Source organism: Meles meles, chromosome 17 (assembly GCF_922984935.1).
Source record: "Meles meles chromosome 17, mMelMel3.1 paternal haplotype, whole genome shotgun sequence".
Lineage (NCBI taxonomy): Eukaryota > Metazoa > Chordata > Mammalia > Carnivora > Mustelidae > Meles > Meles meles.
In genome coordinates this window covers 25,874,743-25,888,308 of record NC_060082.1, presented here as the reverse complement: position 1 = coordinate 25,888,308, position 13,566 = coordinate 25,874,743, and the positions used below count along the sequence as shown (strand labels likewise).

At 47.9% G+C, this 13,566-nt stretch overlaps 1 protein-coding gene across 2 annotated transcripts in view; it reads right to left on the bottom strand.

Annotated features, from left to right (window-relative positions):
* Positions 1 to 13,293, bottom strand: part of DSTYK (dual serine/threonine and tyrosine protein kinase) — a 49,075-nt gene extending 35,782 nt beyond the window's left edge. For both annotated transcript variants that reach the window (XM_045982474.1, XM_045982475.1), the window contains exon 1: positions 12,896 to 13,293. In XM_045982474.1, coding sequence (XP_045838430.1) covers positions 12,896 to 13,163 — 268 coding nt within the window. In that variant the 5' untranslated portion in view covers positions 13,164 to 13,293. The remainder of the gene's footprint in view (positions 1 to 12,895) is intronic.
* Between the last annotated feature and the right edge of the window lie 273 nt (positions 13,294 to 13,566).

Genomic DNA, 13,566 nt, shown 5'->3' with positions numbered 1-13,566 from the left:
AAATGTAATAAAATGTGCGTGCTTCTCTCCTATGTATCTGTTTACATCAGTTTAATTCTTAGGCCCGGCTGGGACTCCAGAAGGACAGAGGAGAAATTTTTCCTCCCCAGTACCCACTACCACATTTTCCCCAATTTGGAGCCAAACACGATTTGTTGATTGCAGGACCCTAATTTATTATTTTTTTAAAGATGTATGTATTTATTTGAGAGAGAGAGAGAGAACTCAAGCAGAGGGAGAGGGAGAAAAAGAATCCTCAGGTGGGCTCCGTGCCCCAGGAATCCAGTGTAAAGTAGGCTGACAGAGTCTCTATGAAAACTCTGCCAAAAACTCCCAAAATTGGGGCGCCTAGGTGGCACAGTGGGTTAAAGCCTCTGCCTTTGGTTCAGGTCATGATCCCAGGGTCCTGGGATCGAGCCCCACAGTGGGCTCTCTGCTCCGTAAAAAGTCTGCTTCCCCTTCAACCCCCGCCCCCCCGCCTGCCTCTCTGCCTACTTGTGATCTCTGTTTGTCAAATAAATAAATAAAATCTTAAAAAAAAACCAAAACTCTCAAAATCATAAGGAATACATAAAGCCTGGGAGAAAAAACACAGTAGGACCATTAGCTGGGGCACATTTTTAAAGGAAGTTGTTTTTCTAAGATCGCCAGAGTACTTTGCTAAAAGAAAAGGATGGGGGCGCCTGGGTGGCTCAACTGGTTGAACATTCAACTCTTGATTTTGGCTCAGGCCATGATCTCAGGGTCGTGGGGTTGAGCCCCAAGTCGGGCACTGCGTTCAGCACAGGGTCTGCTCCAGACTCTCTCCCCCTCCGTGTGCACGCTCTCTCTCAAATAATAAATAAATAAATAAATATTTATTTCTTTAAGATTTTATTTATCCATTTTGAGAGAGAGAGAGAGTAAGAATGAGCAGAAGGAGTATCAGAGGGAGAAGCAGGCTCCCCGCTGAACATGGAGCCCGATGTGGTGCTCAATCCTGGGACTTCGGCATCATGACCTGAGGGGAAGGCAGATACTTAACTGACTGAGCCAGGCATCCAATAAACAAACATTTAAAAAAATAAAAATAAAGTTTCAGAGAAACTTTTCATGCTCCTCTTATCAGCTTGTATTATCCTTTGCTTTTGAGGTTAAGACTATTATAAAAAGGAAGAATTGGACGGAAGAAATGCTAATGACCTTTTTATGTCTCTAGTGACCCATTAGGATACTTTGTTTTGGGTAAGGGCAATGGATCTATGTCAATGCACGTTCTTTGTCTGTTTTCCATGCCCATCCCTGGAAAGGTGAGTGAAGGCAGGGTAAGCTGCAGTCCACGTCCAAGGTAGGGAAGGCATGATATGGAGTAGGAGAACGGAGGTGAATGGGACTCTGCCGTGGCTTCTCATACTATTACAACTCACTTGGTTGGAAGGACTTCAGAGTCAACTCAGGTCCCAAAAGTTACTGCTGCAAGCCTTGTTCCTGGCACCCGAGGACTTCCCTCCACTGGGTCCAATATGTTCACCTCGCTTTTAACAGTGACTTGTAGTCCTCTCTGAAAGCGAGTGACATGTGCAGGATTTTATGGGAGGATTTAATAATTTGCTCAAGTAATCAGTGACACAAATATGCATTTCTGCAAATAAGCTGTGAGACATCGTTATTTCTTATGAACTGTATGTGCCAAGAGTAGAGAAAAGGACAAGCTCAGGAGCTGAGAGAACGAATTCTGCCACGAAATGCTTATTTACCATTCCCAAACCAGCTCTGAGCATCAGCTCAACTTAAAGGATTCCGAATTACAGGGGAGACATTAGGAGCCCAGGAGAATTTAAGGAAAACATACGCCCACGTAGTCTGGCTTTTGGAATCCTCAGGACCAAGTCGTACAAGTACACTGTGGTGGAACAGAAAGGTTTTTGGAAATTAGACGTTGAAATATTCTCAAGGAGCGAAAGCGTTTGTTGGAAGCTGAGAAGTCAAGCTGGCAGAAATGTCAGTAGGTTATCCCACAGGGAGGCCACGGTAGGGTCTACGTGTTTTTCAGAAGTAGACGGTCCTGGTACCTGGAAGAGGGAGACGGCCACCCGCGCCCTGCACCCCAGAAGCTTATACAACGTGGGAGCCCTAGAATAAAGAGCCCACACTCAGCCGCCTGCTGACAAGTTCTGTTTTGGGCAAAACTGCTGCTGAGGCTGGTCACGCTGCAGGGGGAACAGAGAGGCAGCAGGCAGCGTAGGTTATGGGAGGCAGAGGTGGAAGCAGTTCCTCCGAGGAAGCCAACCCCAAGGTTCACAGAGGGCTTAGCGTCTGTCGCTTGGGAGGTAGCCTCTTGATGGGGAGGGGTCAAAAGGACACACCAACCAGCTCACAGCCAGGCTCACTGATCAAATCAGGGACAATCAGGCATAAAAATGTTCTTACATAATAGTATGAGATTATAACCCATTGAAGAAATCCATTGAAAAAACTGAATAAAGGGCTAAGCGAAAAAGGAAAAGGAAAACCCTTCCTTACCACAGGAATACCAACTAAGAAATCCGGAAGGATGATGGATGGGGAAACCCCATCGAGCCAGGTGGGAGCTGTCAATGGGTGCTGAGGTCTAGCGGAAGGCCGTGTTTTCAGGAATGGGCTTCTCAGGGAAATCTTAGAACACTTCCCACTAAAGACTAATCGATTGCAAAGGGAAAAAATGGTGACTTTAAGGTGGGGGGACCTAGAAGACAGCCACGGGACCAGTGATCTAGCATAACATCCCCAGGGATGGGCGTGGTTGGCTCAGGTACCCCTGATGTGAGGCACAGTCCATCATTTCCGTGCTTAGTCTCGCTGAAAGCTCAGGACCGAGTCTAGTGAGGAAACACCAAACAGATCCAGGTTGAGGGTCATCCTACAGAATAAAAAGCCTACCCTTTAAACCTGTCCAAGATCTAAATGGCAAGGAAAGGCTGAGGACCTGTTCCACATTCAGGGAGTCTGAAGACACATGACAGCCAATGCAACACATGTCGCTGGACAGGATCCTGGATCAGAAAGAAAAAGAGCCATTCTTGGGGACAGTTGGCAGAACGTGAGCAGGGTCTGTGCACCGGATGGTGGCACAGCATCACTGCTCGGGCCCTGGCTTGGGGAGGTGCATGCTGGTATGGAGACACAGGTCCTCGCTGCGGAGAATGGCACACTGGGGTGTTCAGAGGAGAGAAGACCACCTACCAACAGTGTGCTTTCGAAGGCTACAGAGAAACCGCAGATACAATAGAGGAAGACAGAGAGATTGGGAGGACACCAGCAACATCAGCTAACGCAAAAGCAATAAAATGTTAACAACCGGGAATCTGCGTGAGGTGCGTCCAGCAGTTCTCTGTCCAGTTTGGCAACACTTATGTACATCTGAAATGGTTTCAAAGTAATTTTTTTTAAATGAGCCAGAAGGATACCTAGCAAAGTATATCCAGTTCTGGATCTCACAGGAAAGGAGAGGGAGACAGAATTGTACTTGACAAAAACGCCCCAGGGAAAAAAACCCCATCAAATACGATCATAACAGAACTGAAATAGGAACCGTTTCCTCACTGTCCCTACCTTCGCCTTGCACATCACCTCCTCTCTCCCCCATCTTCCTGTGATGGTGACCTGGGGGCCGTTCAGAGTCTGGGGAGTTCGAGGTACTAATCTAAGTAAGCAGCTCAGGGTCAGATCTAGAACCCAAATCCTCAAGGCTAAGCAGTACAGACAAACGTGCCCCGGGACCGGAGCTGCCGAAAGTTACCTGCAACCATCCAGTGCACTGAACAAGAAGCCACCAGAAGCCACCAGAAGCCTCATGACGCAGCACTGCTTGCAGAAGTCCCTTCTGGTTATGCAGCAGGAGGGAACACATCTCCACCTCTTCTTACACATAACTACTTGTATGCCTCAGTTACAAAGCACGTTTCCAAGCTGGGGCAGCGGAACTCCACTTCTCTCCGTGGAGGAAGAGGCTGCGGAGACTCAGTAGAAACTGAAACAAGACTCCCCGACTCGGAGCCTGAGGAGCAAGAACGGCTTTTCTCCTACTGGCTCTGTCCCTCCCTATATTTCCCCTTGTACCTACCTATCTCCAGAATATTAAAAGTTAAGGCTCGGGGCTGGGTGACTCAGCTGGTTAAGTATCTGGTCTTGATTTTGGCTCAGGTCATGATCTCAGTGGTTGGGATCGAGCCCTCCACAGGACTCCACGCTCCGCGGGGAGTCAGGTTGGGATTCTCTCTCTCCCTCTCCTCCTCCGCCTGGTGCATTCTCTCTCTCTAAAATAAATAAATATTTTAAAAGGTGGGGGGGGGCATCTGGGTGGCTCAATTAGTTGAACCTTCAACTCGGTTTCTGCTCAGGTCATGTTCTCAGGGTCCTGGGATGGGGCCCTGTTCAGACTCTGTATTCAACAGCGAGTCTGCTTAGGATTCTCTCTCTCTCTCTCTCTCAAATAAATAAATCTTTAAAAAGTTAAGGCTATAGTATGTTGTACACAATATTCTTAAAAAATACACTCCATATGGGCTCAGACACTGTCCCTCTAATTTAAATAAAGAACGAGCTTTTATTCAAATTAGCCTTGAATCTAGCTGCATTTATGACAGGGCCTTCGTTTTTGCTCTGGAAAGTTTGGCTCGATTAAAAAAAAAAAATCCTGGGAAATGTAATTTCCGCCCCATTACACCGAGTGGAAAGGGTAAGAAACACTAAGCTATAAAACATGTCCAGCGTAAATAGGCACTAAAGTTCTTAATCTGATGAAGCTAAAGTTGGACTTTGGACTTTTTTTTTAACAACTGAATAAAGACAAGGGATAAAAGCATTTTTTTTTAAAAAGTGTGAGATTTGTGTGTTTTTTTTTAAATCAAAGGCTTTTATGAGTACATAACCTAGCATCATTCTTCGTGATAGTTTTGAGGCATTATTCGTTAGACAAGTGAAAAGCAAAAACAATCCTCCAGTCCTGCTTCCCATTTTCCTGCACAGAGAACACCACCCCAGGGAACGGAAGCACATTACAAAGCCCAACTCCAAAGAGAGCTGTGGTCAAAAGGTTCCCAGGGCCGCACGGCGCAAGGCTGGGGAGTGTGTCCAAACCATTCACACTGCCTGCCACACTGAAGAAGGCAGAAAAAGGCACTGCACACGATGGGTGCTTCAACCGGGGGCCCACAGGTGACACCAGGAGTCCGTCCCCATGTCTGACCGACTTCCCTTCGGAGCACTTGGTTTGGACTTTGGAGGAGTATCCTGTCTAAGGGGACCTTCTCAGAGAGGCTGGCTGACAGCGCCAAGCAAGGGGCATGTATCCCCACCAAGGCTATCTCTGTTCTCCATTAAGGTGTCAGATTCCAGGATCCTCGTTTGGCAAAGAACTGAATCCATTTTCTTTTTCTTTCAAGATTTTATTTATTTATTTGACAGAGAGAGAGAGATCACAAGTAGGCAGAGAGGCAGAGAGCCTGATGTGGGGCTCGATCCCAGGACCCTGAGATCATGACCTGAGCCGAAGGCAGAGGCTTAACCCACTGAGCCACCCCGGCGCCCCGAACTGAACCATCTTCAGGCACAGGGTGGCATCGACTTAGCCTGGCAATCCTACAGGGCACTCCAGGCAGACCTCCGAGAGTCAAGACGGAAAACCGCATCTCCCGCGTGGACTCGCCTCTATCCCTTGCTGTGAGTACGGCCACCAGACTCACCGCACTGTGCAGGAAGCAGAACCCTTCGTTCCCTGGAGGTGAATTACTTTCCTCCACGAAGCAAGGAGCAAACTCACCTGAGGTCCGAACACCGCTAGGGAGAAAACCACGCGTACCCGCACATCTCTTATTCTTCACGCCGGCCTCCCTCTGAGCAAGCTCGGAGAAAAGATAGCAAGATGAAAGCCACTCTAACAATAATCTTTGTGAATACATTCTTGCTTTGAGCCACACAAACAAGACAATCACAATTACTCCATGGAAGACAGATTGGGGTTGATTTTCCTGAACTCCGGTTAGAAAGTTAGTAAAGCATCTCAACCCCTCTTTCTGGCAGTGTCATTTGACCTTACCACTTCCCGTATGCCTTATCCCATCCCTCGAAGACAGCCCATAGTTAAGTAGGTAACCAGTTTGTAGAAAATCCTCTAGAGGGAACACGACAAAACAAGAATCCCCCTTTCCATGACATCATCTTGGAATAACGTCAACTGGTGGGACAGCGGTTCCCTATTGCACGTCCTGGGCCCACACAGAATCGGGCATTAATAAGGACCTGCTGAGTGAAGAAATATTAAGGATTTACTTCCCTTGTCACGGTGATGCTCTGGCAGACTGGGATCACATGCAACTCCCTCCCTGGGGCATGAAAACCATTTGGGCATCAGCACAGAATGCAGCCCGGTCTATTCAGTCATCTCTCAAATGCGCCATTGTTCTGTTTTAGGGGTCCAGCTAGTAAAATGTAGGCAGAAACACAAACACCTCTATCTTTGATGGGGAGGAAATGTCCTTCTGAGGTGGGAAAAAGCATCATTCCAATATCTACCCGTCATGGAACTGACGTGACAGGCGTTTATTTGCCCACTACGCATAACACACTATGGCAGGCATTACGGGGACAGGAAGAGGAATAAAACACAGTCTTTACCCTTAGGGGTCCACAAGCTAGTAAGCGGGATAAACAAATATATCCACAGCAACCATGCAAACAACAAAACAACATACATACGAAAGCACATTCTGTATGTCCAGAACCTATAGGAATTGAGCAAAAGGTACACAGTGAAATGCAAATTTCCCTTCGACAACGTATTTCTTGAGGTTTTATTTTCAAAAGACTGGTTTTGAGAAGTACATGAGCTGCAGGAAGTAAGACGGAGAACAGAAGAAAATGGAAATAAAAGGAGGTGCTGGCAAGGTGGACAGAGCAAAACCAAATTTAAAAACCAGAATGGATTTTTGTTTAAATCCATGCTTTCCTTAAAAACCACTTCCAAGGCTGAAGAACTAAACATACTAAAGTCAGTGACGACACTTCAGACTAAACTACACACACGGCAAATCTTAAAGGTAATTGTCTTTTCTTCTAAAGGTAGGCAGAATTACCTACACCTTTTCACAGTGGGCTGCCCTGTGCCATGGGAAACAGATCATCCCAGGAGGGCAAGATTAGGAAGGGAGAGGCTGTGAAGGGAAAGGTGCAAACAGCCATCGCTTTGCGGGGGATAAGGAGGGGCTTCCTCCCAGGGAACAGGAGATAGCAAAATCAGCAAAGAGGGGCCGGGGGCCCTAATGTCAGGGACTAGAAAGTGGAATAAGAAGCTGGAGTAGGCAGGGTCATGTTGAACTCGATCCAATCAGAGAGTCTCCCACTAAAGTCAATTACGGCTCCATAGCTGGGCTATGACTCATTTGTAACAAAATCTCTCCATTGCCAGGGTGTATTTTATATTCTCCTGGCCAGGTCAGAAAAGAACAAGGAGGGAATCACAGAAGCAGAACTGGACTGGGGAGTTTAGAGACATGGGGCTGAATCTGCCTCCAGCTCAAAACTGCTCGGTCCCACATTCCATCCTTCTGTCCTTCTGCTCTTCTTTTTCTTCCCCCAACACACCATGCTCCAACCTCCTATTCCAGTGCTCACCAACTACATACACACACACACTCAAACAGCCGCTTCCATTTAGCACTAAGTATATGCCTGCGCTAAGTGCTTTAAAGTAGATCATCTCTAAATGTCACAACAACTTTGGGAAATAGACATTAGCACTCCCTTTTTATATATGTATGTATTTAGATACAATTCACCCTCTTAAAGTGTATAATTCAGTCTTTTTTAGCATATTCACAAAGCTGTGCACCCATCACCACAACCTAGTTCTGGAACATTTTCATTCTCCAAAATGAAATCCCACACCATTAGCAGTCACTCTGCATTTTCCTCTCTCCTCATTCGCTGGCAATCACTAACAGACCTTCTATCTTTATGATTTGCCTATTCTGGGCATTTCACACAGATGGAATCATCCGATATACAGCATTTCATACCACTACCATTTCACATAGGAAGAAGCCAAGACTCAACGAGGTTGAGCAACTTGCCCAAGGCACACAGTGAATAAGAGGCTGAACTACAAGAGGAAACCCAGTCTGATTCCAATGCTTGTGTGTGCTTTTCAACCACTATCAAGTCGCTTCCATACAGGAAGAAAATTGACAGAGAAAGCGAAAGTTTCCAACCTGCTTGGGGTCATGAAAGTCAGACTTAAGAACCACAATTACAGCACCATCCCGCAGAGGTTACACGGCAGAGTCAAATCTGACCAGGGCGAACCACTTTCTAGAAAGCACACCCATCCCAGTCTCCGGCTGTTTCACCCCACAACTGACGTCCAACCCCGCAGCCCCAGGAAGAAGGCAGCTCCATGAAACCAGGCTTTAAACAATCACCTCTCTCCCCAGTTTTCTGTCTCTCCCCCAGTGTCCCTGCCACTTAATTACCATATTGATTTCCGTCTAAAGAGTCCAGGAAAAATGTCTATTTCAAATAAGTGTACTACTGCTCTCCCTCTTCTTTTAAATTCTGGCAACCAGTTTATACTAGGAGTGAAAAAGAAGGCAAAGAATGTTGGACAAACTGAGCTGTTTGCTAACCAAAGGCAAAAAGCTATAAAAACCTAAGAATTGTAAGTCCCATAAAATGCCTATAATCTAGCCATACCTTAGCTCTCTGCCATTTTTCTGCCTTAGGTGCTGTCTGAATATATGACTGACATCAGACTGTCCCTTTCTAGAGGACCAACCTCAGGTCTTCCTCGTCCTTTTTATCCCTCCAACAGAAACAAATAACAGGTGCACTGTAATGATGATAATTATAATTCTTTTTTCTTTCCTTTTTTTAAAAGATTTTATTTATTTATTTGAGAGAGAGAGTGAGAGAGCACGAGAGGGAGGAGGATCAGAGGGAGCAGCAGAGTCCCCGCTGAGCAGGGAGCCTGATGCGGGACTCAATCCTGAGACTCTGGGATCATGACCTGGGCTGAAGGCAGTCACTTAACCAACTGAGCCACCCAGGTGCCCTCTTTTTTCTTTCTTATGAGAAAAGTATAGATGGGAAAGACTGATTCCCACAAGCCTAAGGCCACAGTCAATGTCTTTATTTGACTCTTTTTGTCCCCTATACCAGATACTTAAATGTTTACTGAATAACTATGGAGAGTATGACCAACCTATAATACCTACACAGCACAGTAACAGGCACTATGCTAACACACACAATACCATATATTAACTCCCAACAACCCTAAGGGCAAGCATTACTGTTAGAATCCCCGGGGCCAGACGAGGAAACTGGCACAGCATAGCTGTGCTGTGCCCAAGGTCATCCAGTCACGAAGGAGTGGAAACAGGACTGAAGGACTGCACCACAGAGGACAGCATTCCAACTAGACACATTTGAGTCATTCCAACGTCTTCCTATGTTTATGATACGCTACAACAGCTAAGAAATCTGTTGGATCACAAAACAAGAAAAATACTTTTCCCTCTGCTACTTTGTAACACTCCACTCTGACTTTTTTCAAAGAAGTTCTAAAAACTTTATCTCCTTACTTCTGAAGCCTCTGACAGAGGAAAATAACCGATAAAGGGGCTCTCATCCCCTGGAGTTTGGTGAAAAGAAAGCCAACCCTCTGGGCAGCAGAGGAGGAATGGAATTTTTACTTGTAATTCAGTCTGCTTTGCACGGGCCAGGCAAAGGTACTTTTTAGCTCCTAAAACATCATGTACACTCTCTAAACTGCCTCTGAAGAATACAAAACTGTCAAAATTAAGGAGAAAGTGTTATTCTGGGGTCCTTCCCATCTCCTCCGTGGTTAAAAGTGATATAATAGAAATCTGGAGTTAACCGATGATCTTCAGTTGCTCAAATACTATACTACATCCAACCTAGAAGCACACTTCCACTCTGCAATGATGATTAAAGCCTTCTAGAAGGGGCGCCTGGGTGGCTCAGTCAGTTATGGGTCTGCGTTTGGCTCAGGTCATGATCTCAGGGTCCTGGGATCGAGTCCCGCATAGGGCTCTCTGCTCAGCAGGGGGCCTGCTTCCCTCTCTCTCTCTGCCTGCCTCTCTGCCTACTTGTGATCTCTTTCTGTCAAGTAAATAAATAAAATCTTAAAAAAAAAAACAAAAAACATAACAAAAGAAAAACCTTCCAGAGATTTGTTAGGTTAGGAATTGACTGTTCCTTTCACTCATATGTGGAATTGAAAAAAAAAACAAACGAAAAAGGCAAAGAGGGGCTTCTGGGTGGCTCAGTCCTTAAGCGTCTGACTTGAGCTCAGGTCATGATCCCGGGGGTCCTGGGATCAAGCCCTGCATCAGGCTCCCTGTTCAGCAGGAAGCCTGTTTCTCCCTCTCCCACTCCTCCTGCTGTGTTCCCTCTCTCACTGTCTCTTTCTCTGTCAAATAAATAAATAAAAATCTTAAAAAAAAAAAAAAAAAGAAAGAAATGGGCAAAGAAAAAAAAGAGAGACCAAACAGAACTGGTGGTTGCCAGAGAGGAGGTGGGTAGGGGTTGGGTAAAATAGATAAAGGGAATTTAAGTGTTTCTGCTCTTAACATTCCAAGTTCCTATTCAGAAACCAACATTCACAAAACAAAGTTGAGACAGCCTCTGAGTGAACTTGACCTTGCAGAGATAGCCTGTAAAAGGAGAAAACAAGAGCTAGTTGTCTTCTAAGGAGCGGTTTCTACTTTCCAACACAGTGACCTGGACAGCTGGAGAAAGGGCATTCCCCAAATATACATAGTAAGTGCCACCTCACTGATTTTCCCTGATACCAGCTCATTTTCACCTCCAAAGGCAAAACTGCCCATACTGAAAGGAATGGAAGCATTTTATGGAACAAAATCAAATTGTTCCCAGTCCAGTCATCAGCACACTACCCTGGTTTTTATTTCAGATGGACAGACTCCAGAGGGTGACGAGAATTAGTTAAATACAATACGCAAAGATTAGTTCATGATGCAGTCAACTAGAAAAGCCAATGAGGCAAAATACAAAGGGTACATTTGTCTTTCTTAACTTGCTTTTTTAAAGAATAAAAATAAGAGCACGTCAAAGTGCCTTGAAAACTTCCATCTCTCTGATTTTTTTTTTCAGTAGTGATTCTAAAATAAATAGTTGTTGTAAAGTAACAGCAATAGAGGACTCTTTTAGGTAAGCTGTAAGAAAAACTTGTGAGCAGGGAAGCTGCTGGAAAGCACTGCTGGGGGGAGAGGTGAAAGTACAAATTCTGAGGATCATCTCTGAAAACATCAGCCCTTCTTGCCAGTTCTCTGACAGCCTCTATAGGTCCGTTTTCAGAACAGCAAATCTCTGGGCATACAATGCCAAAACCACCCCTCCAGAAACGCTATCATGCCATTCCTCCCATGCTTATTACATCCAGGCCAACTAAATGGAACGGTATTGTTTAAGATCATATCAGAATCTTGCTATCTTACTTTGAGCACCATTTCTGGAGTCTCAGACAACTTTAAGTCATCAAACAGGCAACTTTGGAAATGCAGGACCCAACACACAAACTCTGAAGAAGTTCAGTAATTCACTCTGTTCTGAGCCTCATGTTCAAGTGTGCTATCGGCATCTAAATGTGCGCTTCGGGGCGCCTGGGTGGCCCAGTCGTTGGGTGTCTGCCTTCCACTCGGGTCATGATCCTGGGGTCCTGGGATTGAGCCCGGCATCAGGCTCCCTGCTTGGCAGGAAGTCAGCTTCTCCTTCTCCCACTCCCCCTACTTGTGTTCCTGCTCTTGCTGCCTCTCTCTCTGTCAAATAAATAAATAAAATCTTAAAAATAAATAAATAAATAGATGTGTGCTTCCCAAAGTGTGTTTGTAGACCATTTGCAACAGAACCCCCAGTGGCATTCCATGTTTAGATTCTCAGGATCCACCCAAAAGACCTACGCTATCTGTGGGGTAGAGCATGAGACATTTTTAATGCTAATTTGGTTTTAATGCATTTAAGTTTGAGAGTCACTAAATTAAACCCACTGGCTTATTTGCTATGTTGGCCCCAGGGTACTTGCCCACATGGGATGCCAGTCCCTTCTCCCTTCCAATCTATTTCCTAATTAGACGCAGTACTTAACAAACCCTCCGGTTCCCCCACCAACAGCAGTTGAAGAGGAAGCGAGAAATCAGAAAAGATCAAAGCCCCTGCAGGATTTTAAGTGCTTCAGGGACTCTAGCACACCCCTGTGAGAATCAAGGGAAGAACGCTCAGCACCACCACCACCAACAAACCCGATCCCTTCCCTCTCTAATTCTTCACCAGAAGCACGAGCAACCGCTGGCACCACTCAGACAGCTACTTGCTTCAGCCATCAGCCCCGTTTAGAGTACAGTCCTACTTCTTCACAGACTTGCCACGCGATTGGTGCAAAAGCATTGCACATAATCACACACGCGAGCACAACACACACAATCCATGCCAGTTCCCTGGCCTCCTCGGGCTCCCGGGGCTCCCCGCCTGCTGCTCTTCCTCTGCCTGCCCACTCCTCCATCCCTAGGCGGGTCTCCGACCACGACGGCCCACCCCCCACTCGGAGCGACCCTCCCCGTTCCCCAGGGGACCCCGGCCCCAGCGCACGGCCCGCTGGCCCGGCGCCCCTCAGCCCGCTCCCGGAGCTCCGGGCGGCCCCCGCGCGCCCCTCGCTCACCCCCGCCCCGAGGGATGCCCGCCCACGGCCTCGCCGATCCAGACGGCCCAGGCCCGGTGGCCCCGCCACGCCGCCCCGCTCCCACTTTCCGCCCCTTCCCGGCCTGTTCTGCAGGGACAGGGTTGCGGTCCGCCCTCCAGCTGGCCCCTCCAGCCCTGTCTCCGCCGCCGCTGCTCTCCTTACCCGCCTGCAGCCCGGGCTCGGCGACGTCGCCGGCAGGGCCGCGCTCGGCCCCGCCGCCGCCTCCCGTGGGGGAGGAGGGACAACTGTGGCTGTGGGAGCACTTGATGTCGCGGAAGAACTTCTGGGTTTCGCGCAGGTTCTGCCGCAGGCGGCCCAGGTAGCGGCGGTAACGCCCGAAGCCCCGGCACAGCTCGCGGATCATTCCGCCGCCGCCCGGGCCGGGACCCGAGACGGGCTCGCTCCCCCACGGCACCCCGTCGCCCTCCATCTCTCCAGCCTCCTCTGTCCGGCCGGCTCGGCCCCCGGTCCGCTGGCCCCCGCTTCCCTGCTCCCCGCCCCCCTCCCCACCCCAGCGCTTCGGGGGAGGAGGAATCCGCCTCCCGACGCCCCCGCCGGCAGTCGGCCGGGCTTCCAACCTCCGTCACCGCCGTTGAAAACAAACCAACCCGCAGTGCGCCGCCAGCGGAACCTTTGTCTCCACTCTCCGGGAGAGTGAGGGAAGGATCACTGGGGCGCGCCCTCCCTTTGCGGGGTCTCCTGGGACTTGTAGTGTGGGCCGGCCGAGCTCGGAAACCTGGAGATGGTGGATGGGGCTGATTCCCCGTGGACCCTCACCGATTCTTGTTATTGCACGCTCTCCTCGTTTCAAAACGTGTTCCCGCGCCCTCTAT